The sequence below is a fragment of the Hordeum vulgare genome, chromosome 6H (assembly GCF_904849725.1).
Source record: "Hordeum vulgare subsp. vulgare chromosome 6H, MorexV3_pseudomolecules_assembly, whole genome shotgun sequence".
NCBI lineage: Eukaryota > Viridiplantae > Streptophyta > Magnoliopsida > Poales > Poaceae > Hordeum > Hordeum vulgare.
The window spans coordinates 362,288,963-362,311,221 of NC_058523.1; the positions used below are offsets into that span (position 1 = coordinate 362,288,963).

Consider the following 22,259-nt stretch of genomic DNA (forward strand, 5'->3'; position numbering starts at 1 on the left):
TGGGAGGGAAGTTTCCCCGGCAGGATCGTCCTGCCGGAGCTCTAGATTGGATCTGCTTAAGTTCCGCCTCGTGGCGGCGGTGAAACCACGAAAAAGCTCCCCAATGATTTTTTTTCTGGACCAAAACCCTTCATATAGCAAAAGGGGGGAGCTATTGGGCTGTCAGGCAGCCCACAAGCTTGCCCTGCGCCACCAGGGGGTGGTGGCGGTGGTAGGGCTTGTGGAGCCCTGGTGGCCCCCCTCCGGTAGTTCTTTCGCCCAATATTCTTTATATAATCCAGAAAAAATCCACGTAACTTTTCAGGGCATTTGGAGATGTGCAGAATAGTGGACTAGGATTTGCTCCAATTCCAGTCCAGAATTCCAGCTGCCTGAATTCTCCCTCTTCAAATAAACCTTGCAAAATAAGAGAGAAGGCATAAATATGGTACCACAAGTAATATAACAACCCAAAAAGCAATAAATATCAACATGAAAGCATGATGCAAAATGGACGTATCAACTCCCCCAAGCTTAGACCTCGCTTGTCCTCAAGCGAAAACCAAGTTCCATAAACATGTCCACATGTTGAGGGATGAAGGTGTCGATAAAACATAATACGGACATGAGGGCATCATGATCACACATAGAACAGCAATACATCATAAAGATTCTTGTGGGAAACTAACAATTCCTTCACAAAGCAAAGCATGAAGCAAAAAACCTTACCGAGAAGTAACCAACAATAGTCCATAGTCATTGAAGCAATTGCAATTTATCACAACATCAGAAAGACTCAAATAAGAGCTTGTAAGGCAAACCCACATACTCAATCATCTCTTTTGTTTTCCACAATTGTTACAACTCACGTGGTACTCATGGTGCCAAAGTTTCAGCTGGACATAGAGGAAGATAGGGGCTTATAGTTTTGCCTCCCAACCATTTACCTCAAGGGTAAAGTCAACAACAATAAAGCATAAGTACTCAACTCCAAGTTGATATATGAATATAGATCTTTCCCAAGCATGTGACGGTAGCCAAGACAAAGGCAAAAAGGGAATTGGTGAAGATCACCATGACTCTTACAAGGGCAAAAAGTAAAGGTACAAGATAGGCCCTTCGCAGAGGGAAGCAGAGGTTGTCATGCGCTTTTGAGGTTTGAATGTGTGTCCTCTTAGTGCGGAGGAACGTCACTTTATATTGCCTCCTGTGATAAAGAACTTTATTATGCAGTCTGTCGCTTTTATGTCTTCCTCGTCACAGGTTCGTACAAAGCTTATTTTCCACACACTAATAGATCATACATATTAGAGAGCAATTTTTATTGCTTACTTGAAGGATCTTATTCAATCCATAGGTAGGTATGGTGGACTCTCATGGAAAAACTGGGTTGGAGGTTTATGGATGCACAAGTAGTATCTCTACTTGGTGCGGGAGTTTTGGCTAATATGAGGTGGAAGCAATCGTCACATGCTAAGGGATCTCTAATCATATAACATTGTTTGGAACCAAGCAAACACAATTCATTATGTTGTCTTCCTTGTCCAACATCTACTCCTAAGCATGTAATAGCTTGGTGAGTGCTCACAATTGCAAAAAGTGTCTAAGATGATATATTTATATGTGAACCTCTCTTTCCTTATTACTTCTTATTAATTGCAACAATGACTGAGGTCTATGTTGATTTATTCTCAACAAGTTTCAATCATCATACGTGTCATAAGTGAAGTTATCACTTTCCATAAGATCATCTCATGATCTTTCATGCTATCGTTCTTTTCATATTTTTGATCATGGCACAAAGCAAAGTTCTTGACTAAGAAACTCTTTATTATATAGCTCGTAAGCTCGAATGCATCAGGGGAGAGACAAAAGTAAAAGACTCAAACTAAAACTAGAGACTTATTCCTCTAAAAGAAGAAATAAAGACTAAAAAGGAAAGAACTAAAACAAAGGTAAAAGTAAAAGATATAAAGGTGATACGATACCAGGGCAACTCCCCCAAGCTTGGCAGAAGCTAAGGGGATTGCCCATACCAATGCTTAGTTGTCTTCCTTTGGTGGTGATGGTGGTGGTGTTGTCGCCTTTGATTCCAAGAGAGCTATCAATCTTTGATTTATACCTTTGAGATCTGTGACATGGTTTTCCAGCAAAACAACTTCACGAGAAAGAGAAATATTGCGAGCACGAGTTGTTTCGCAAAACCTCAAGAGTTCAGTCAAGGATGGAGATAGCACGTGGAGGAAGGGTTGGAGAAAATCTACTCCTTCAACGTCTTCAATGTTGAACATAGGTTGAACTTCCTCCCTAGCTTGGGTTTTCTCCTTAGCTTGGTCCCTGGCTTCCGTGACTTCTACTCTTTTCAGATCAGCATCTACTTCCTCATGAACTTGGTGAAGATCATTCTCCCCAACAGATTCCTGAGACATATTTGATCTAAATCTGCGGCAGGCAACAAGCTCGAAACAAAAACAGAGGAAAACTGTGCGATATGGAGATCAAAACCTTCGGGCGACTATATATTGATTTTTTCTGGGCCAGAAGGAGTCCTCCGCAAGAAAACGGAGTCCGGGAGGCACACGAGGTTCCCACAAGCTTGCCCTCCGCCACCAGGGGGTAGGGGGAGGTGGCAGGGCTTGTGGCTGCCTCGTTCGCTCTCCGGACTGCTTTTTATTTTTCTAATTTTGCAAAAATTCCAAAATGGAAGAAATTTCCTATTGGAAAAGTATCGGAGTCCAATTTCTTACCGAAACAGATACATCTTCGTTTTCAAGGTCTGAAACAGGCTGATAAACATCCCTTATGTACTCCTCTGGAGTTATGACATTGATGATATTGGTCTCAACATTTATGGGAGTACCAGAGATGTAATGCTTGATTCTTTGCCCATTTACCACTCTAGGAAAATTTCCTTCCGTGTTATTGATTTTGATGGCACCGGAACGATATACTTCCTCGATAACATAGGGACCTTCCCATTTAGAGAGAAGCTTGCCTGCAAAGAATCTCAAACGAGAATTGTATAGAAATACATAATCACCTACATTAAACTCTCGTTTCTGTATTCGTTTATTGTGCCATCTCTTAACCTTTTCCTTGAACAACCTGGCATTCTCGTATGCCTGGGTCTCCATTCATCTAACGAGTTGATATCAAACAACCGCTTCTCACCGGGAAGTTTGAAATCAAAGTTGAGCTCTTTAATTGCCCAATAAGCTTTGTGTTCTAGATCAAGAGGTAAATGTCAGGCCTTACCATAAACCATTTTATACGGTGACATGCCCATGGGATTCTTATAAGCAGTCCTATAAGCCCATAATGCATCGTCAAGTTTGCTAGACTAGTTATTTCAAGATCTATTGACGGTCTTTTGTTGGATCAACTTGATCTCCCTATTACTCAACTCCACTTGACCACTAGACTGAGGATGATAAGGAGATGCAACTCTATGGTTGACATCATACTTAGCTAGAATCTTGCGGAAAACACCATGAATGAAGTGTGAACCGCCATTAGTCATCAAGTATCCAGGGACTCCAAATCCTGGGAATATGACTTCTTTAAGCATCTTAATACAGGTGTGGTGATCAGCATTTTTAGTGGGGATAGCTTCTACCCACTTAGTAACGTAATCCACAGCAACTAAGATGTGAGTGTACCCATTGAAACTCAGGAAGGGTCCCATATAATCAAAGCCCCAGACATCAAATGGTTCAATGACAAGTGAATAGTTCATAGGCATTTCCTGACGCTTACTGATGTTCCCTATCCTTTGGCATTCATCACCAGACAAGACAAACTTACGGGCATCCTTGAAGAGAGTGGGCCAATAGAAACCTGATTGCAATACGTTATGGGCAGTTCTATCTCCAGCATGGTGTCCTCCGTAGGCTTCGGAATGACACTTCTGCAGGATCTGTCCCTGTTCATGTTCAGGCACACAACGTCTAGTAACACCATCTACTCCTTCCTTATAAAGGTGAGGATCATCCCAAAAGTAGTGTCTCAAATCAAAGAAGAATTTCTTCTTTTGCTGATAGGTGAAACTGGGTGGTATGTATTTGGCTACGATATAGTTTGCATAATCAGCATACCACGGTGCACTATGTGAAGTGAGGATGACATTTAATTGCTCATCAGGAAAGTTGTCATCAATAGGTAGTGGGTCATCAAGGACATTCTCTAGCCTAGACAAGTTATCTGCTACAGGGTTATCAGCACCCTTTCGGTCAACGACGTGCAAATCAAATTCCTGTAGTAGGAGAACCCGTCTGATCAGCCTAGGTTTAGCGTCCTTCTTCTCCATGAGGTACTTAATAGCAGCATGATCAGAGTGAATAGTGACTTTGGAGTCAACTATGTAAGATCTGAAATTTTCACATGCAAACACGACTGCTAAAAATTCCTTCTCCGTAGTGGCATAGTTTCTTTGGGCATTGTCTAGAGTTCTACTAGCGTAGTGAATGACATTCAACTTCTTGTCAACTCTTTGTCCTAGAACAGCACCAACAGCATAATCACTAGCGTCACACATGATTTCAAAGGGAAAGTTCCAGTCAGGTGGTTGAATAATAGGTGCGGTTATCAAAGCCTTCTTAAGTATTTTGAAAGCTTCCTCACAATCCTCATAAAAAACAAAACGAACATCCTTCTGCAAGAGGTTGGTAAGAGGCCTAGAAATCTTAGAGAAGTCTTTAATGAACCTTCCATAGAAACCATCATGACCTAGGAAACTTCGTATACCTCTGATATATGTGGGGCAAGGCATTTTCTCAATTGCATCAACCTTAGCCTTATCAACTTCAATGCCTCTCTCAGAAATTTTGTGTCCTAAGACGATACCTTCATTAACCATAAAGTGGCACTTCTCCCAATTCAAGATGAGGTTGGTTTCTTTGCATCTCTGTAAGACTCGATCAAGGTTGTTGAGGCAATCATCAAAGGAAGACCCATAAACGGAGAAGTCATCCATGAAAACCTCGACGATCTTTTCACAAAAGTCAGAGAATATAGCCATCATACATCTTTGGAAGGTGGCAGGTGCATTACATAAGCCAAAAGGCATACGTCTATAGGCAAAGGTACCGAAAGGGCAGGTGAAAGTGGTTTTCTCTTAATCAGATTGTGCAACATGTATTTGCGAGAAACCTGAATAACCGTCTAGAAAGCAGAAGTGTGTGTGTGTGTGTTTTGATAGCCTTTCTAGCATTTGGTCAATGAACGGCAAAGGATAATGATCTTTCCTAGTTGCCTTGTTCATTTTCCGGAAGTCTATCACTATTCTATAGCCATTAATAATCCTTTGTGGGATTAGTTCATCCTTATCATTAGGAACAACGGTGATACCTCCCTTCTTAGGTACGCAATGTACTGGACTTACCCAATCACTATGAGCAACAGGATAAATGATTCCTGCTTCCAGAAGCTTTAATATTTCTTTTTTAACGACCTCTTTCATCTTAGGATTTAATCTCCTTTGATGATCAGCAACTGGTTTAAAGTCAGGATCGGTTTTAATCTTGTGCTGACATAGAGTAGGACTAATACCCTTAAGATCATCAAGAGTATATCCAATAGCAGCACGGTGCTTCCTCAGAGTTTTTAGTAACTTCTTCTCTTCGCGCTCTGAGAGGAGAGCACTAATAATGACAGGATATATCTCCTTCTCATCAATATAGGCATACTTAAGAGTATCCGGCAACTGTTTAAGCTCGAACACAGGATCACCCTTTCGTGGGGGAGGATCCCCAAGTAGTTCAACGGGCAGATTATTCTTGAGAATAGGATATTCTTCTAAGAAAATTTTATCTATCTCATCTCTCTCCTCCATATGCATATCATTTTCATGCTCAAGCAGATATTGCTCTAAAGGATCAGTAGGAGGTACGACAATAGAGGCAAGAACAATGATTTCATCCCTACCAAACGACTCTCTTTCATGGGTTTGTCTTGCAAACTTGGAGAAGTTAAATTCATGAGACACACCCTCGAAACTTACGGTGACAGTCTGCTTAATGCAATCAATGTGAGCATTGACAGTGTTGAGAAAGGGTCTACCAAATATGATGGGACAAAAGCTATCTTGTGCAGTACCAAGGACGAGGAAATCAGTAGGATACTTCGTCTTACCACACAGGACTTCTACGTCTCTCACAATTCCCAGAGGGCAGATAGTGTCTCTATTAGCTAGCGTAATAGTGACATCAATGGGTTCTAACTCAGCAAGTGCAATCTCATCTTTGATTTCATCATATAGAGAACTGGGTATTGCACTAACACTAGCTCCCATATCACATAAACCATGGTAACAATGATCTCCTATCTTAACAGAAACAACGGGCAGGCCAACTACATGTCCGTGTTTGTCTTTCACGTGAGGTTTAGCAATTCTAGCGGAGTCCTCACAGAATTTGATAACATGCCCGTCTATGTCTTCGGCTAAGAGATCTTTGATAATAGCAACACTAGGTTCAACTCTAATCTCCTCAGGGGGTGCAAGTGATCTAATGTAACCCCTACGTATCACAGTTGGAGCTTTAGAATAATCCTTTATCCTAGCAGGGTATGGTGGTTTTTTCAGTTTAAGCACAAGGAACAACAGGATCACTAAAAGCAATGACTTTCTCCACAACTAGATTGGTTTTGGCTATGTTGCTTTCTATAGGAGGATGATATTTAAACCACTTCTCTTTGGGAAGATCAACATGAGCAGCAAAAGATTCACATAGAGAAGCTACTATCTCAGAGTCAAGTCCATACTCAGCGCTAAAATCTCTAGAAGTGTTTGTCTCAACAAAATATTTAAAGCAATCAAACTAGAAATTCATACCTGACTCCTTACCTTGGTCCAGCTCCCAATCTTCAGAGCTGCGTTTGATTCCCTCTACTAAATTCCACTTGTGATCAATATCCTTCTTCATAAAAGAACCGGCACAAGAAGTGTCAAGCATGGTACGATCTTCATGAGAAAGTCGAGCATGAATATAGCATTGATTTAAGCCTCCCCCAAGCTTGAGCTATGCTTTCCCTGACACGAGGCCAAAAGTTATAAATAAAGTTCCGATCACGATGTACTAAATGCAAAGGATAGAACTTTTGACGAAATTCCAATTTCAACCGATTGTAGCCCCATGATCCAGTATCATCACATAGCCTATACCATGTCAACGCCTTATCCTTCAAAGATAAAGGAAAGACTTTCTTCTTTACCTCATCCTTGGGCAAACCTGCAAGCTTAAATAAACCACAAACTTCATCTACATAGATCAGATGCAAGTCTGGATGTGAAGATCCATCTCCTGTGAAAGGATTAGCCAGCAGTTTCTCAAGCATACCCGAAGGAATTTTATAAAAGATATTTTCAGTAGGTACCTCAGGTTGAGGAGCAACTCCTCGTGCTTCCGTTCGTGGTGAAGATACCCCGAACAAACTCCTCAACGGAACAGTTTCCTTAGTGACAAGTGACAATAAATTTCAGCACAGTATATAAATGTTTCCTTACCAATTTCCACTTACCAAAGGCGCTTCACTCCCCGGCAACGGCGCCAGAAAAGAGTCTTGATGACCCACAAGTATAGGGGATCAATCGTAGTCCTTTCGATAAGTAAGAGTGTCGAACCCAACGAGGAGCAGAAGGCTCTGATAAGCGGATTTCAGCAAGGTAATAACTGCAAGCACTGAAAGTAGCGGTAACAAGTGATTGTGTAGCGAGGTGAAACATAGCAAGCAAAGAGTAACAAGTAACAAGTAGTAGCAACGGTGCAGCAAGTGGCCCAATCCCTGTTGTAGCAAGGGACAAGCCTGAACAAAGTCTTATAGGAGGAAAAACGCTCCCGAGGACACACGGGAATTTCTGTCATGCTAGTTTCATCATGTTCATATGATTCGCGTTCGTTACTTTGATAGTTTGATATGTGGGTGGACCGGCGCTTGGGTACTGCCCTTATTTGGACAAGCATGCCACTTATGATTAACCTCTCTCGCAAGCACCCGCAACTACAAAAGAAGAATTAAGACAAAGTCTAACCATAGCATTAAACTAGTGGATTCAAATCAGCCCCTCACGAAGCAACGCATAGACTGGGGTTTAAGCTTCTGTCACTCTAGCAACCCATCATCTACTTACTACTTCCCAATGCCTTCCTCTAGGCCCAAATATGGTGAAGTGTTATGTAGTCGACGTTCACATAATACCACTAGAGGAAAAGACAACATACAGCATATCAAAATACCGAACGAATATCAAATTCACATGACTATTATCAGCATGACTTATCCCATGTCCTCGGGAACAAAAGTAACTACTCACAAAACATAATCATAATCATGATCACAGGTGTAATGAATAGCATCAAGGATCTTAACATAAACTCTTCCACCAAGTAATCCAACTAGCATCAACTACAAACAGTAATCAACACTACTAGCAACCTTACAAGTACCAATCGGAGTTGCGAGACGAAGATTGGTTACAAGAGATGAACTAGGGATTGGAGAGGAGATGGTGTTGATGAAGATGTTGATGAAGATGCCTCCTCTCCGACGAGAGGAGTGTTGGTGATGACGATGGCGACGATTCCCCCCTCCAAGAGGGAAGTTTCCCTGGCAGGATCGTCCTGCCGGAGCTCTAGATTGGATCTGCTCAAGTTCCGCCACGTGGCAACGGCGAAACCATGAAAAAGCTCCGCAATGATTTTTTTTCTGGACCAAAACCCTTCATATAGCAAAAGGGGGGAGCTAGTGGGCCGTCAGGCAGCCCACAAGCTTGCCCTGCGCCACCAGGGGGGTGGTGGCGATGGCAGGGTTTCTGGAGCCCTGGTGGCCCCCCTCCGGTAGTTCTTTCGCCCAGTATTTTTTATATAATCCAGAAAAAATCCACGTAACTTTTCAGGGCATTTGGAGATGTGCATAATAGTGGACTAGGATTTGCTCCTTTTCCAGTCCAGAATTCCAGCTGCCTGAATTCTCCCTCTTTAAATAAACCTTGCAAAATAAGAGAGAAAAGGCATAAATATGGTACCACAAGTAACATAACAGCCCAAAAAGCAATAAATATCAACATGAAAGCATGATGCAAAATGGACGTATCAACAAGCTACTAATCCATCCAGGAGCTTGCCTGCTTGGTTGTATAGCTAGCTTTGCACGTACGTTGTATAGCTCTGGGTAGTTTTGATCTACGGTTTAAAAGCCAACAATTGGTATCTAGAGCCTCGACGATCTACGATCTATGGTAACGGACAGCGATGCTGAATCAGTCAAGTCCGGCAGCGGCGGTGCCAAGGCGAACAAGAACGGCGACAAGGTGAAGAAGGGCGATAAGCCAACAACCATTGGTGGAGGCATGGGCGGCGCCAACGTCCAGGCGCATCGCAACATCCCCATCCAGTACCCGATGCTCACAGACGCCAAGTACGGCGTGTGGGCGATGAAGATGAAGTTTATTCTCCGGTCCCTTCGAGTGTGGGAGGCCATCACAGACGACGACGTCGACGAGGAGCACGACGAAGGTGCCATGGCCGCCATAGCCCAGTCCGTGCCGGATTCCGTGCTGATGACATTGGCAGAGTTCGAGACGGCAAGGGAGGCATGGAACACACTCAAGGATATGAGGATCGGAGAAGATCGTGTCACCAAGGCTCGGGCACAAGTGCTGAAGCGTCAATTTCACAAGTTGCAGATGGAGGAAACTGAATCGGTGAACGACGATGCCATGCGTCTTACTACTTTGGTGGGAGAGATCCGCACGCTTGGTGCAAAGCTCGAGGAGACCGAGATCGTGAAGAAGTTTTTCAGTTCAGTGACTGATAAATTCACGTACATCATCGGCACGCTCGAGCAACTTTACGACATCGACGACATGACCATAACGGAGGCGATCGGACGCTTGCGGACATGGGAAGATAATGCTTGTGGCTGTCGGAAAGGCAAAGGAGGAGGTAGCGACCAACTCATGTACTCGTGCGCAGATTGGGAGGCCCCAAGTAGCAAAGGAAGGCATGACGGTGGCGAAGGCTCAAGCAACACGAAGGGCGATGGACAAACCGAAAAAGGCAAAGGAAAAGGCAAACCACAAGGTCGTGGTAAGGCGGGCCAATCTAAAGAGCAAAAGCCACGGAACTTGGACTTGTCTGAGTTCAAGTACTATAACTGCAATAAGATGGGTCACTTTGCGAAGGATTGTCCTAAGCCTAACAAGCGCGAGATCAAGGCAAATTTGGCAAAGCAGGAAGGCGAAGGTCCAGGTCTTCTGATGGCCGAAGTTTGTGATCTCGCTGAAACGGTGGTTGTGAAACCAAGCCGGAAGGTGCTACTTCATGAGAAGAAAGTGACACCGAAGTTATCCGGTGATCAGAACGTGTCGTGGTATCTCGACACGGGTGCCAGTAACCACATGACGGGGTGCAAGGAGAAATTCCTCGAGCTGGAATACAATGTTGAAGGCTCGGTCAAGTTCGGTGATGGTTTAGCTATGGAGATTTGCGGGCAAGGATCTGTCCTCTTCGAGGGTCTCACAGGCGAACATCACATACTCACTGGAGTGTACTACATCCCACGGCTTCGCAACAACATCATCTCTATTGGGAAGCTTGACGAGAATGGATGCAAGGTGAATATCGAGAACGGAGTGATGACGATCTTCGACAACCTCCGGAACGTGCTAGCTCGTGTTAATCGCACACGGAATAGGCTCTATATCCTCAACCTTGATCAATCTCAACCGGAGTGTTGGCTCGCCAAGAGTGATGATGATTCGTGGTTATGGCATGCTAGATTTGGACACGTTAACTTCTACGCCTTGAAGAAGATGTCAAAGATGGAGATTGTATCCGGGATGCCATTTATCGACCATGTTGATCGAGTATGTGACGGGACCTTGGTTGGAAAACAGCACCGCACGTCGTTCCCTGCTCAGTCTACCTATCGTGCAAGTGATGCACTCGAGCAGCTCCATGGTGATCTATGTGGCCCTATCACCCCGGTAACTCACGCGGGAAAGAAGTATTTCTTCCTTGTGGTAGACGACTACTCGAGATATATGTGGGTCGTTATCCTACGATCTAAAGATGAGGCGTTTTAAGCGTTCAAGAAGTTGAAGGCTGCAACGGAGATGGAACACAAGTTGAAGGTTCGCGCTCTACGGACAAATCGCGGCGGAGAGTTTACGTCGAACGAATTCAACGATTAATCCGAGAAGATTGGCATAAAAAGGTTCCTCACGGCACCTTACACGCCACAGCAGAACGGGGTCGTTGAAAGGCGCAAACGAACCGCTGTTGACATGGCAAGGAGTTTACTCAAGAGCAAGAACCCGTCGGGGACTTTTTGAGGAGAAGTTGTCTCGACCGCGGTCTATCTTCTCAACTGGGCTCCAACGAAGGCGGTGATCGGCAAGACTCCATATGAAGCAATTTACGGACGTAAGCCGAATGTGTCTCATCTACACACGTTCGGGTGCGTGGTACATGTGAAGACGACGGAGCCGAACCTCTCAAAGCTTGCCGATCATAGCACCAAGATGGTGTTCATCGGATACGAGAGGAGTTTCGGCACCAAGGAATACCGCTTCTACGATCCACAAACCAAACGTCTACGGATTTCACGCGACGTCGTGTTTGAAGAAAACCAAGCGTGGAGTTGGAGTTCCGCAACCAACGATGCTCCAAACCGTAACATATTCATGGTTGAATTTCCAACTGATGATTATGTGGGGGAGGATGTCCAGGTGGTTGGCAAGTCGCCCAACCAAGGTGACCACAATGGTAGTGATCATCATGGTGTCGACACCGACGACGACGTGCATAGGTCGCAAGGAGATAGCGACAACGCCGCGCACGGGACAGTCGGAGATCTTGACGACAACATCGACAACGAGGCGCATAGTGACGACGACAATCAAGATGATGGTCACGGTCACGACGACTACGCCGACGACAGGGATGTCGATGACACGCCTGGGATTCAACCTTCTTCCTCAAGTGCATCAACACCGACACAATTTGTGTCGCCTCCTTCGCAAGCCACAACGGACTCCTCAGGGCCTCGCCGCTACAAGACCCTCAAGAAAGTCTACAAGTACACAAAGTCAGTTACGCTCGAGTACTCCGGACTATGTTTGTTCGGAGTTGAGGAGCCGGCGAACTCCGTAGAGGCGAGAAAAAGTCCTAGATGGGCGCACGCCATGGATGAGGAGATGAAGGCGATTGAGAGCAATGGCACGTGGACTTTGGTAACCCGACCTCCAAACCAAAAGGCGATAGGTTTGAAGTGGGTTTACAAGTTAAAGAAGGACACGAAGGGTACCATTGTGAAGTACAAGGCAAGACTCGTTGCAAAGGGCTATGTACAACGTCAAGGAGTTGACTATGATGAGGTGTTCGCACCGGTTGCTCGACTTGAGACGGTGAGAGTGCTCCTAGCTTTGACAGCACAAGAGGATTGGAAGGTTCATCATATGGATGTTAAATCCGCTTTCCTCAACGGCGATCTCACAGAAGAAGTGTACATGGAACAACCCCTCGGCTACGAGAAGAAAGGCGAAGAAGGGAAAGTTTACAAGCTTAAGAAGGCACTTTACGGGTTGAAGCAAGCGCCAAGAGCTTGGAACTCAAAGTTAGACCAAAGTTTGGTCTCGCTTGGGTTCAAGAGATGTCCCCTCGAGCATGCAGTCTATACAAAGAACTTCAAAGGCTCAAACCTGCTAGTTGGAGTTTATGTCGACGATCTGATTATCATCGAAGATAGCGTACAAGAAATTGAACGTTTCAAGGCGCAAATGAAGAACAAGTTTAGCATGAGTGATCTGGAATTACTCAGCTATTACTTGGGCATCGAAGTGAAGCAAAGCTCCAGAGAGATTTACCTATGTCAATCGGCCTACGCGGTCAAGTTATTGGACAAGTGTGGCATGTCAGATTGCTACGAGACACAAGTTCCAATGGACCAACGTCAAAAGTTGAGCAAGCGTAGCTCAATTCCGTCGATGGACACCACAATGTATCGAAGCGTTGTGGGCAGCCTAAGATACTTGGTGCATACCCGGCCTGACTTGGCTTATTCAGTCGGGATCGTGAGTCGTTTCATGGAGAATTCGACAACCGAACACATGAGCGCGGTCAATCAAATCCTACGCTATGTGAAAGGCACAATTAATCTTGGATGCGCGTACAGAAAGGAAAAGGAAGGATTGGTCCTTCATGGATATTCAGATAGCGATGTGGCAGGTGACGTTGATGACCGAAAGAGCACAACGGGCATGGTTTTTTACCTTGGCCCGAATCCGATTAACTGGAATTCTCAGAAGCAAAAGGTGGTGGCATTGTCTTCATGCGAGGCAGAATACATAGCGGCAAGCACGGCGGCTTGTCAAGCAGTGTGGCTGAGAAGACTCCTAGCTATTCTTGCAAAACGGGAGGTGCAGAAGGTGTCATTGAAGATTGACAACCAAGTTGCAATCTCATTGTGCAAAAATCCGGTTCATCACGAAAGGAGCAAGCACATAGATACCCGGTTCCACCACATCCGGAAGTGCATTGAAGAAGGGATGATTGAGGTTCAACATGTGAACACGAAATACCACCTTGCCGATATTCTCACGAAGTCTCTTGGACGACAGAAGTTCTTGAAGACGCGAGAAAAGATCGGCGTCCAAACTGTAAAGTAGGGACATCATGTTTAGGGAGGTGAATGTTGGAATAAGCCACGATGTCCAGTCCGGCTCAGACTTGGAGCGTCGCACCGATTCGTATTGCAGTACTAGGTAGCTACTAGTATATATATATATATATATATATATACGTGTATCCCCTTGTAAACAACACTAGATCAAAGCAATACAAAGTTTAACAGGCTCGATACGAGCCTGCGGCCATCGATCAGTTTTCCCATTGCTGAAGACGTACGTCGTTCCGATATGCCGCTGATCGAGCTGGCCAGTTGCACTATACGGCGATGTGCACAAGCTACTAATCCATCCAGCAGCTTGCATGCTCGGTTGTATAGCTAGCTTTGCACGTACGTTGTATAGCTCTGGGTAGTTTTGATCTACGGTTTAAAAGCCATCAGCCGCGGTCTTGGCCATCGTAGCCGCCATCGCCATGCGCACCTCCACCTGGAGCGCCATCGCGATGTACGCGGGCGTGCTTGGCTGCCCACTCCATCGTCCGCTCTCGCGCCACATTGGCGCGGTCCGCCTCGACGCCGTCGTCCACAGGCGCGGAGCCGTTCGAGCTGCCGGAGCCGCCGCAAAGTGCCTTGGCATCCGTCGTAGCCTCACGTGTTGCCTCCGCTGCTGTTGCTACTTCTACCTCCGCCCTGGCTGCTTCTACCTCCACTCTGGCTCCTGCTAGCTCCGCTGCAGCCACCCTTGACGCCCTTGCTGCCGCAGCAGTGGTTGCTGTAGTCACTCTCTCACGCTCCTCTGCCACGGCGCGCTCAGCCTCCTGTCGGTGCCGCGTGCTCGAGGTAGCCGTGTGCTGAGAGCGACCTGTAGACATGGCTTGCTGCAGGGGGGCTGTTGCATGAAGAAGAGGCTGCTTCTGACGAGCTGTTGCTCGACAATCCGGAGGGAGGGAGGTAACCAGGGGCAGTCGGAGCAACTGCTGCTACGGGCTTGGGCTGCTCAGCTCCCTGTGAGAGAGGTGAGCAGGAAATGCTCAGGGTACAAGACAACGAGGCTGTGATACCACTTGTTAGACCTTTCAGCCCGAGCATTGATAGTTGTAGATGACAATAGGAGAGTTGGGACAATTTTCGTTGATTTATTTCTCACACAATGCCATGCCAACCTGAGGGGTTGGGGATACATATTTATAGGCTGCTAGTCAGCCAAACATATACTAAGATGCTAGTCTAAGATGTTGCTAAGATGCTAGTCTAAGATGCTATTCTAACTGTCAGTTCTTAATGGTTAATGATTTTATTCTAACAGCCACAAGGATCATATGCTGCAGCCCTACAAAGACCCTCATACCGAGAATTATCCATCATACTGAATCGTGACACTTAAAATCAAGCCAGCCACCTGGTTGTAATTGCAAGTTGGGTGTATGCATGAGCTGTCCGGTAGGGCAACCACATGACATGAACCAGCAGGGGATCGACTCTAAGATGTTGCTAAGATGCTAGTCTAAGATGCTATTCTAACTGTCAGTTCTTAATGGTTAATGATTTTATTCTAACAGCCACAAGGATCATATGCTGCAGCCCTACAAAGACCCTCATACCGAGAATTATCCATCATACTGAATCGTGACACTTAAAATCAAGCCGGCCACCTGGTTGTAATTGCAAGTTGGGTGTATGCATGAGCTGTCCGGTAGGGCAACCACATGACATGAACCAGCAGGGGATCGACTCACTTGATTGTTGTAGCACAGACGTCGCCATTTGAGACCACCAAAACATGGCATTTCACCAAAAAAGGAAAAGGAGAGAAAACAAAACTCGTCAGCAAGAATGACAGGAGTTTCTAACCATGACGGATACTTTCTTGTGGACAAATACAACATAATATGGTAGCTCTGACGGAACCCATTCACCTACCTGCTACACTAAATCAATGGAACATGTGTCGTGCCTTGGTCTTATTCTAGGCTTTCACCACCTTTTTACGCGCAGAGTACCTCACAACTTATCTTGGTAGGGCAATTTATCTTGATTGAAATCGCCCATCAGCCACTGTACTGTGCTACCAGTGGCGAATCTAGGATTTTAGATTAGGGTATGCCGGTCAAAAAAAAATCACACACGATATGACTTAAATTCATGGATTAAGCTGAGACCATCCACTAAATACAATATAAATAGTTCAAAAATCATACTAATAATTAAAATATCGGTATACATGCGAACTAGAGACTTACAATGCTATTTTTGTGACTATTTTATTCGACACTTTCGAAGGGACATAAATGTCTTGATAATATCATCTTCGTCAACTTGAAAGAAAATATCCAGTTCAATAAAAGTGACTAGACAATCATCCAAAAGACTATCTCCCATCTTACTTCGTAACTTTGTTTTCACTAAAACCATTGCAGAAAATACCCTTTCAACATTTGCAATTGCCACTGGTAGAAGCAATACCAATTTGAGAAGCTCATAAACCAAATCATACACTTTGTGCCTCTTTATTTGAACGCCAAGATCGCCGAGATCGTGCCAAGATCAATAGTCCTGCGACCGTGTGGCTGAGAACCTGTAATATCTATTGCAACAACAGCGATCAATCCACAGTCAAGCGCAGAAGGCGGCCAATAGTCCTGCGTGTACTGATTATTGAACGTCAAGATCGCCGAAGTGACCAACGGTGCGAGCCAGGCGGCTGGCTGATCAATCAAACGATTCAGACGGGTCAGGCGGACCCTAACCCTGCAACACTCCGTCAGGAGGAGGAGGCCGTGGAGACCGTGTGGGCGTCACTTTCGAACCGTCAGCGTCGCACGAGGATGAGATGATGAGGCGCACGCTGCTGATGAACCGTCGGCACCTCGACGGCTCGGTGGTGCCTCGAGCCCTCGATCCAATTGGCGTCGGACTTGGCTCCCCTCTCCAATCGCTAGCATGGGCCGCGTGGGCATGGCCTGTGGCCACATGGGCTTGATCCAAGTGTTTTATTTATTTATTTTTGTTATATAAATACATATATATACTGTAAACTTGCAGTAATTTCAGGATATGCCGGGGCATACCTGGCATACCCTGTAGCTCCGCCCGTGTGTACCGAGTGAAAGATCAGCTAGACTGCCGAGACTGAACTCTGAAGACATGGTTGTGTTCTTTTTCTGAAACGAGCTGGGGGGGGCGGTTTGGTGCAGAGCTCACTTCACAAGACCCACCGCACCACCGGGCACCCACTCAGTACTACACAAAAAGTTGTATTATACGCTCACCTTCCATCCGGGATGTCGGATGCACTTAATCGGTGCTTTCGCATAGTACAGGAGTTTCCGGTTGCCTTTGGATATAGTATACCAAACTCATGATCCTTTTCTTCCCGTTGGTCAGCTAAAAACGTACTAGCTTTAGTATAAAGTTATATTAAACTTTAGACAGTTATTTTAAGACCGAGGAAGTATATTGTGCTCCACGTTACCTAATCCCTGGTAAGAACATTGTGCTCCACGTTTTACTTACGAGTTCCCTTGCGGTCCTGGCAGTGTCACTCACACAACTTACGCCATGTACGTCTGACAGACAGCATCTCCTGACCAAATCGTCTCCATTAGCCTAGCAAACCATGAGGAGCATGCCACGTCGATCCCCATTAGCCTAGTCAAAAAGGCAGTGGGATAGGTAGTTCAGGCAGCTCTTCGCAGGCTCCACAGCAACAAGAATGTACTACTCATCTGTAATCTCCCTGCAAACCCTTATTAAAAAAATATCCCTGCAGAAAGAAGCAGAGGTATCGAACTCGAAGCGTACTCCAGAGGAGATAAAGCTTCAGAAGAAGCCACTTTGTTTGAGGTGGGGTGGCGTGGTGGGACAGAACTTAACAGCCCAACCGCTAGAGCTGGGAGAATTCCGGCTTTGAGCTTGACACCATGCCTTCTTCCCTCCTGCGCTCTGCTGCCGAAAGAGCCACTCGCGCTGCAATGTCCTTGACCCCTCAACGCGCCGACCAAACTGTCTGCGTGTACACCTTATTGCCAGAAAGATCTTGGGCCAGAGAATGGAGATAGAGTGCTTTACTTCGCCGGTTCTCTTTTCTCTTCCTGCTCTCATGGCCTGCATCTCTGTTGTTTGAGCCGTTTATCCAGGTTAGTGCATCCATTTTTGTTATTCTTGCAGCATTTTCTTGCTTTTTTGTTTCCAGTTTGGCACTAAACGCTCCTTTTCGCAAACTTCAGTTGATATAATCTGAAAGGTTAGCCAAATTTATATAATCTGAAAGGTTAGCCAAATTTTCCTTTCCCCTTTCTCCTTTTCAATGATACCAGCTGAGAGCCTCCCATGTGCTACAGAATCACGGTAAATTCAGTTGAGAGTCTACTTGAAACATGTTTAAATTTGTCTATGAGACTGGCTTTGATATTTCACCTTATTAAATGAACATGCAACCTTCCCGCAAAAAATAAATAAAGACGAGGTAACTTTGGTAAAATATTGTGATTTCTAACTCTTAAACTTCCTTAATTTTTGTGGGTTGTTCTCATAATGTGGGATGGGAACATTTCTCTAAACGTCAGTGCTCCTGAAAATAAGCTCAAGTCAGAAGCAATTGAGATGTTAAGTTGCATCTAACAAATAATAATGATGATTGCTTTAGCTGGAATACTAGTAAATCTTATCTCTCTCTTTTTTCTGACAAAAAAACAGCAGATTGCTAATTTTCATTGATGAACAAGGAAGGCAAATTTTTACATGGTCCCACTGAGCAAGAGAAATGTCTTCCAGAGCTGGTTACTTGTAATTACAGCCAGCTAGCCACTAGCGTAGGAAAATCTATCTGGTCTGAAGAAATGTCAGAAATGCAAAGAAACCCACCTAGATTGATACACTAGCTTTCTAAGATTACTTGGTATAATGGCACTATATGTATGATATGATGTGCAATTGTATGTATAATTTTCAGTAGCCAAAGGGAATGACTCTATTTGACATTTTCACTCCCAGAAATTTGCAAATAGGTGAACCTTAACTACAAAATCAATCACTCTTCTAAACCGGTTAACTGAATTTCATTCAGGTTCAAAATAGTTCACCCGAAAGTATAACTTGGCCTACACTGTCAATAGGTAAAACAAACGTCCCATGTACATACTGAGTTTATGAATCACGAAATATCTTTAGGAAACCATGAAGTTGAAATTACTCAAAAGAAGCACACTTCCAATTCCTCAAACCGGCTCGGTGTAAATTGATTAATTGAATTGGTTTTGTAAATTCATGAAAACATGTAATGTCAGGGGTTTCAACGTCCTTTTCAAAAAAAAATGAAAAATTAATTGGAAAATAGGTTTATGTGCATTATACTAGTTCAAAATATATAGCGGGTCTTTTGCAATGTTGAACCGGTAAGATGTGCAGGTTGTCAAATACTACTCACTCCGTCCCATAATATAAGAGCGTTTTTTATATCAGTGTAGTGTAAAACACGCTCTTATATTATGAGACAGGGGAGTAGTAGACTGTAACTAAATTACCCCATTGCCAGGTTGAGATGAGTGATTAGCTAAGAACTTTGCTCTCGTGAAGAGTGCCCGGTGACTCCACTTGAGAAGGTGCACGAAGCAAGCATACAGTAACAATGGCTGAAATGGAAGATGCACTGAGATCCTGCATGGAGCAGCTTCTCATTGCCAGAGAAGAGCGGGAGCAAATCATCGTTGAAGCAGCCAGCGAGATATCCTCCCAGCAAAAGAAGCTCCGTGAACTACAGCACAGCCTCGAAGCCGCGAACAAGAAGGCCGCGAAGCTGGCCGCAGAGAACAACAGCCTCTGCAAGGCCATGGACGCCAAGGACAAGCTCGTCAGGGAGCTGAGGGAGGCCAAGGCAGCCTCGGACCAGGAGCTCTCCGGCGCGACGGCGAAGCTGGACGCGGCGCAGAAGCAGAGCGCGTCGCTGCAGTACGAGGCGCGCGTGCTGCAGAAGGAGCTGGAGGTGAGGAGCCAGGAGCGGGAGTACGACCTCAGGTCCGTGGACGCCGCGCGCGCGCAGCAGGCGGACAGCCTGAAGAAGATCGCGCAGCTGGAGGGGGAGTGCCAGCGGTTGCGCGCCATGGTCCGGAAGCGGCTCCCCGGGCCGGCCGCCTTGGCCAAGATGAGAGACGAGGTCGAACCGCAGCAGCAGCACCCGCCATCCAGGGCCGGGGCCAGCCCGAGGCGGCCGCGTTCCGTGACGCCGACCATGTCGCCGCGTTCCGTGACGCCGACGATGTCGCCGCGGCGCGCTCCGGAGCCTGACCAGAGCTACGCCGTCAGGCTGCGCGCGATCGAGGACGAGAACAATGTTCTGAAGCGGATGCTGGCGACGAGGGACACCGAGCTGCAGTTCACGCAGGCGAAGTGCGCGGAGGAGGCCAGCAAGCTCTCGGCGGTGCAGGGGCAGCTCAAGGTGCTGACGGAGGAGAGCAAGCGGCTGAGCGACGCACATGCGAAGTCCGAGTCGTGGGCCTCTGCTTTGGTATCTGAACTGGACCAGCTCAGAGCTGGGAAGCAAGGACAGGGAGCATCGTCCGTTATGGTGTCCGACATGAGCTTGCTCGATGACTTCGCCGAGGTCGAGAGGTTGGAAATGGCATTAGAGGATCATCAGACATCAGGACAATCGGGAACCGTGGTGCCCGAGAAGAACGGCGAGAGTCTGGCCCAAGAACATGATCATCCTGAATGGCTGCAGGATGTCTGGAAACTCGTTACAAGTAACCATGAAGCAACTGGAGAAACCATCGACGCCATCGTTGATGGAATAAGGCGTGCATTGGACGAGGGTCTGGTCCATGGGAATGGAGATGCTTCTGATCTGCCGTATGACCGGACCAAAGTGGAGAAACTGATCGCCAATCTGATCGACAAAATCACGTCCACGATCCGCATTTCAGCGGAAGACGATGCTGTGAGGTCTGGATCTCTGTTGCATGCCAAGCCTGAACTTTGTGCCCGCCTCGAGTACCTGGTTCATATCTGCCATGATGTGCTACAAAGGAAAGCCAGGCTTGAAGGTTTTATCGACGAGGTTTGCATGGTACTAGAGTATATAATGAGCCGATACTTCTCGAACCAAGTTCGATCGGACAATATGGATGGTAACGAAAATGATTTCGATGCACATGATGAACCTGACGTCCAGAGTGCAACATCAGCAGCAGCACTGGATATTCAAACAGAAGCACAAAAGGAACAGATTCAGTCACTGGAATGTCAGCGCCCTCATAATATTAAAGAGAGACAGCTGAATGAAGAACTTGCAATGGTCATGCTAGATCAGAATGATGGTATCCAACCGGGGAGGAAGTCGTCATACTATGAGACGGAAAGGTAACTAATAACGCAAGCAGCTACCGAATAGCTAATGAGCTAAGCATGACTTACTTTCAACTACTGGCCAGTAATTTTCAGTTAAAATTGTTGTTCTTTGTAATGCAGTCTCACTGCTGATGGAATGGCAGAAGGCTTGGCACAAAAGGAGGCAAAGCAACTAACAACAGTATGTTCTCATGTTTCCCTTTCGTCTGTACTTTGTTCAGAGAGAAGAACATTCTGGCTGTTGCAAAACTATACCTGATATTTTTCACTTCAACCTTATATCATTTCATTTAAATGTTACTCCCTGGCAACTGATATGTTGTCATAATTCTCTCTTTTCACCTATATAATCACCAGAATAATTTTGACAACATTTGCGCTTCGATGCAGAACTCAGAGATATCTGCAGCGGCTGACAAGCTTGCAGAGTGCCAGGAGACCATCACGAATCTAAGCAAACAATTGCAGGCTCTCCAGACTCCGCTGAATTCAAGCACTCCAGACATCTCAACGCACAGCCCACGGCCGAGCTCCGCTGACTACAAGCCCCAATCGTTGGGAAGCATCCTTGCCGACGAGGGCGCCGGCACAACCGAGGGTCACATCTCTCCCAAGAAAGAGCATGGCGAGCACGACGCGGCAGCACGAAAGAGCACGGTACAAGAGCAGAATCCTGACGCCGACGGGAAGCCAACGGTGGGGCAAACTGTTGTTCAGCCGTTGGTCCCGGGACACGAGACTGCTGCTGATCCTAGGAAGAAGAAGCGGGGTCCGGGCTTGCTAGGCAGGATGATCTTCAGGAAAAGAGTGGAGGGCAGCTCCTCCTAGACTGTGTTGAACCGTGCGAGTGTGTGTGCGATCTGGCCCTAGTGCTACGGTGCATCCTTTTTGGCCAAATGTTCGACTTCGCTGGCAGAGTCTGAACTCTGAAGCCTGGTGTTGAGAGGCTCTGAAACATGCTGTTTATCGAATGTTTTGTTGTTGACGTGAACCTGGTTTCCCTATGAGTATTTATGGAATGCATTGTTGCGCAAATGTTTACTTAATAAAGAATCATGTAATTATATTTAGAGTATTCTATACTATATCATCTAATTGTGATGTTATGTTAATATTTGGAGTGGAGGTTAGCAGAAGGTGCTGCCTCGGTGACGGTTTTGTGTTTTAGCGTCACAAGCCCTCGCATTGCCCTCTCGTCCCATCCTAGATTGATAGGTGTTGCAGATGCTTCGTTCTAAGACATCGTGTGACTGATTGCAGGGATCCCTCATGGTGGTCTCGTTGTTTGAAGAACGACCATTAGGCCGCGTTCA

General features: G+C 45.9%; 1 protein-coding gene across 4 annotated transcripts; it reads left to right on the forward strand.

The window, feature by feature from the left end:
• The first annotated feature begins 17,426 nt into the window (after positions 1-17,426).
• On the forward strand, positions 17,427-21,990 carry LOC123404769 (filament-like plant protein 7). Of its 4 annotated transcripts, XM_045098717.1 has the most exons (5): positions 17,427-17,738; positions 17,829-17,872; positions 19,136-20,958; positions 21,067-21,127; positions 21,337-21,990. In XM_045098717.1, the coding sequence occupies exons 3-5, from the start codon at positions 19,229-19,231 to the stop codon at positions 21,772-21,774; spliced, it is 2,229 nt and encodes a 742-aa protein (XP_044954652.1). In that variant the 5' UTR covers positions 17,427-17,738; positions 17,829-17,872; positions 19,136-19,228; the 3' UTR covers positions 21,775-21,990. The 4 variants fall into 4 exon arrangements, with proteins under 4 accessions (XP_044954652.1, XP_044954650.1, XP_044954651.1 ...); XM_045098715.1 differs by lacking the exon at positions 17,829-17,872; XM_045098716.1 differs by lacking the exon at positions 17,829-17,872 and having other exon boundaries at positions 19,177-20,958.
• Positions 21,991-22,259: the final 269 nt, after the last annotated feature.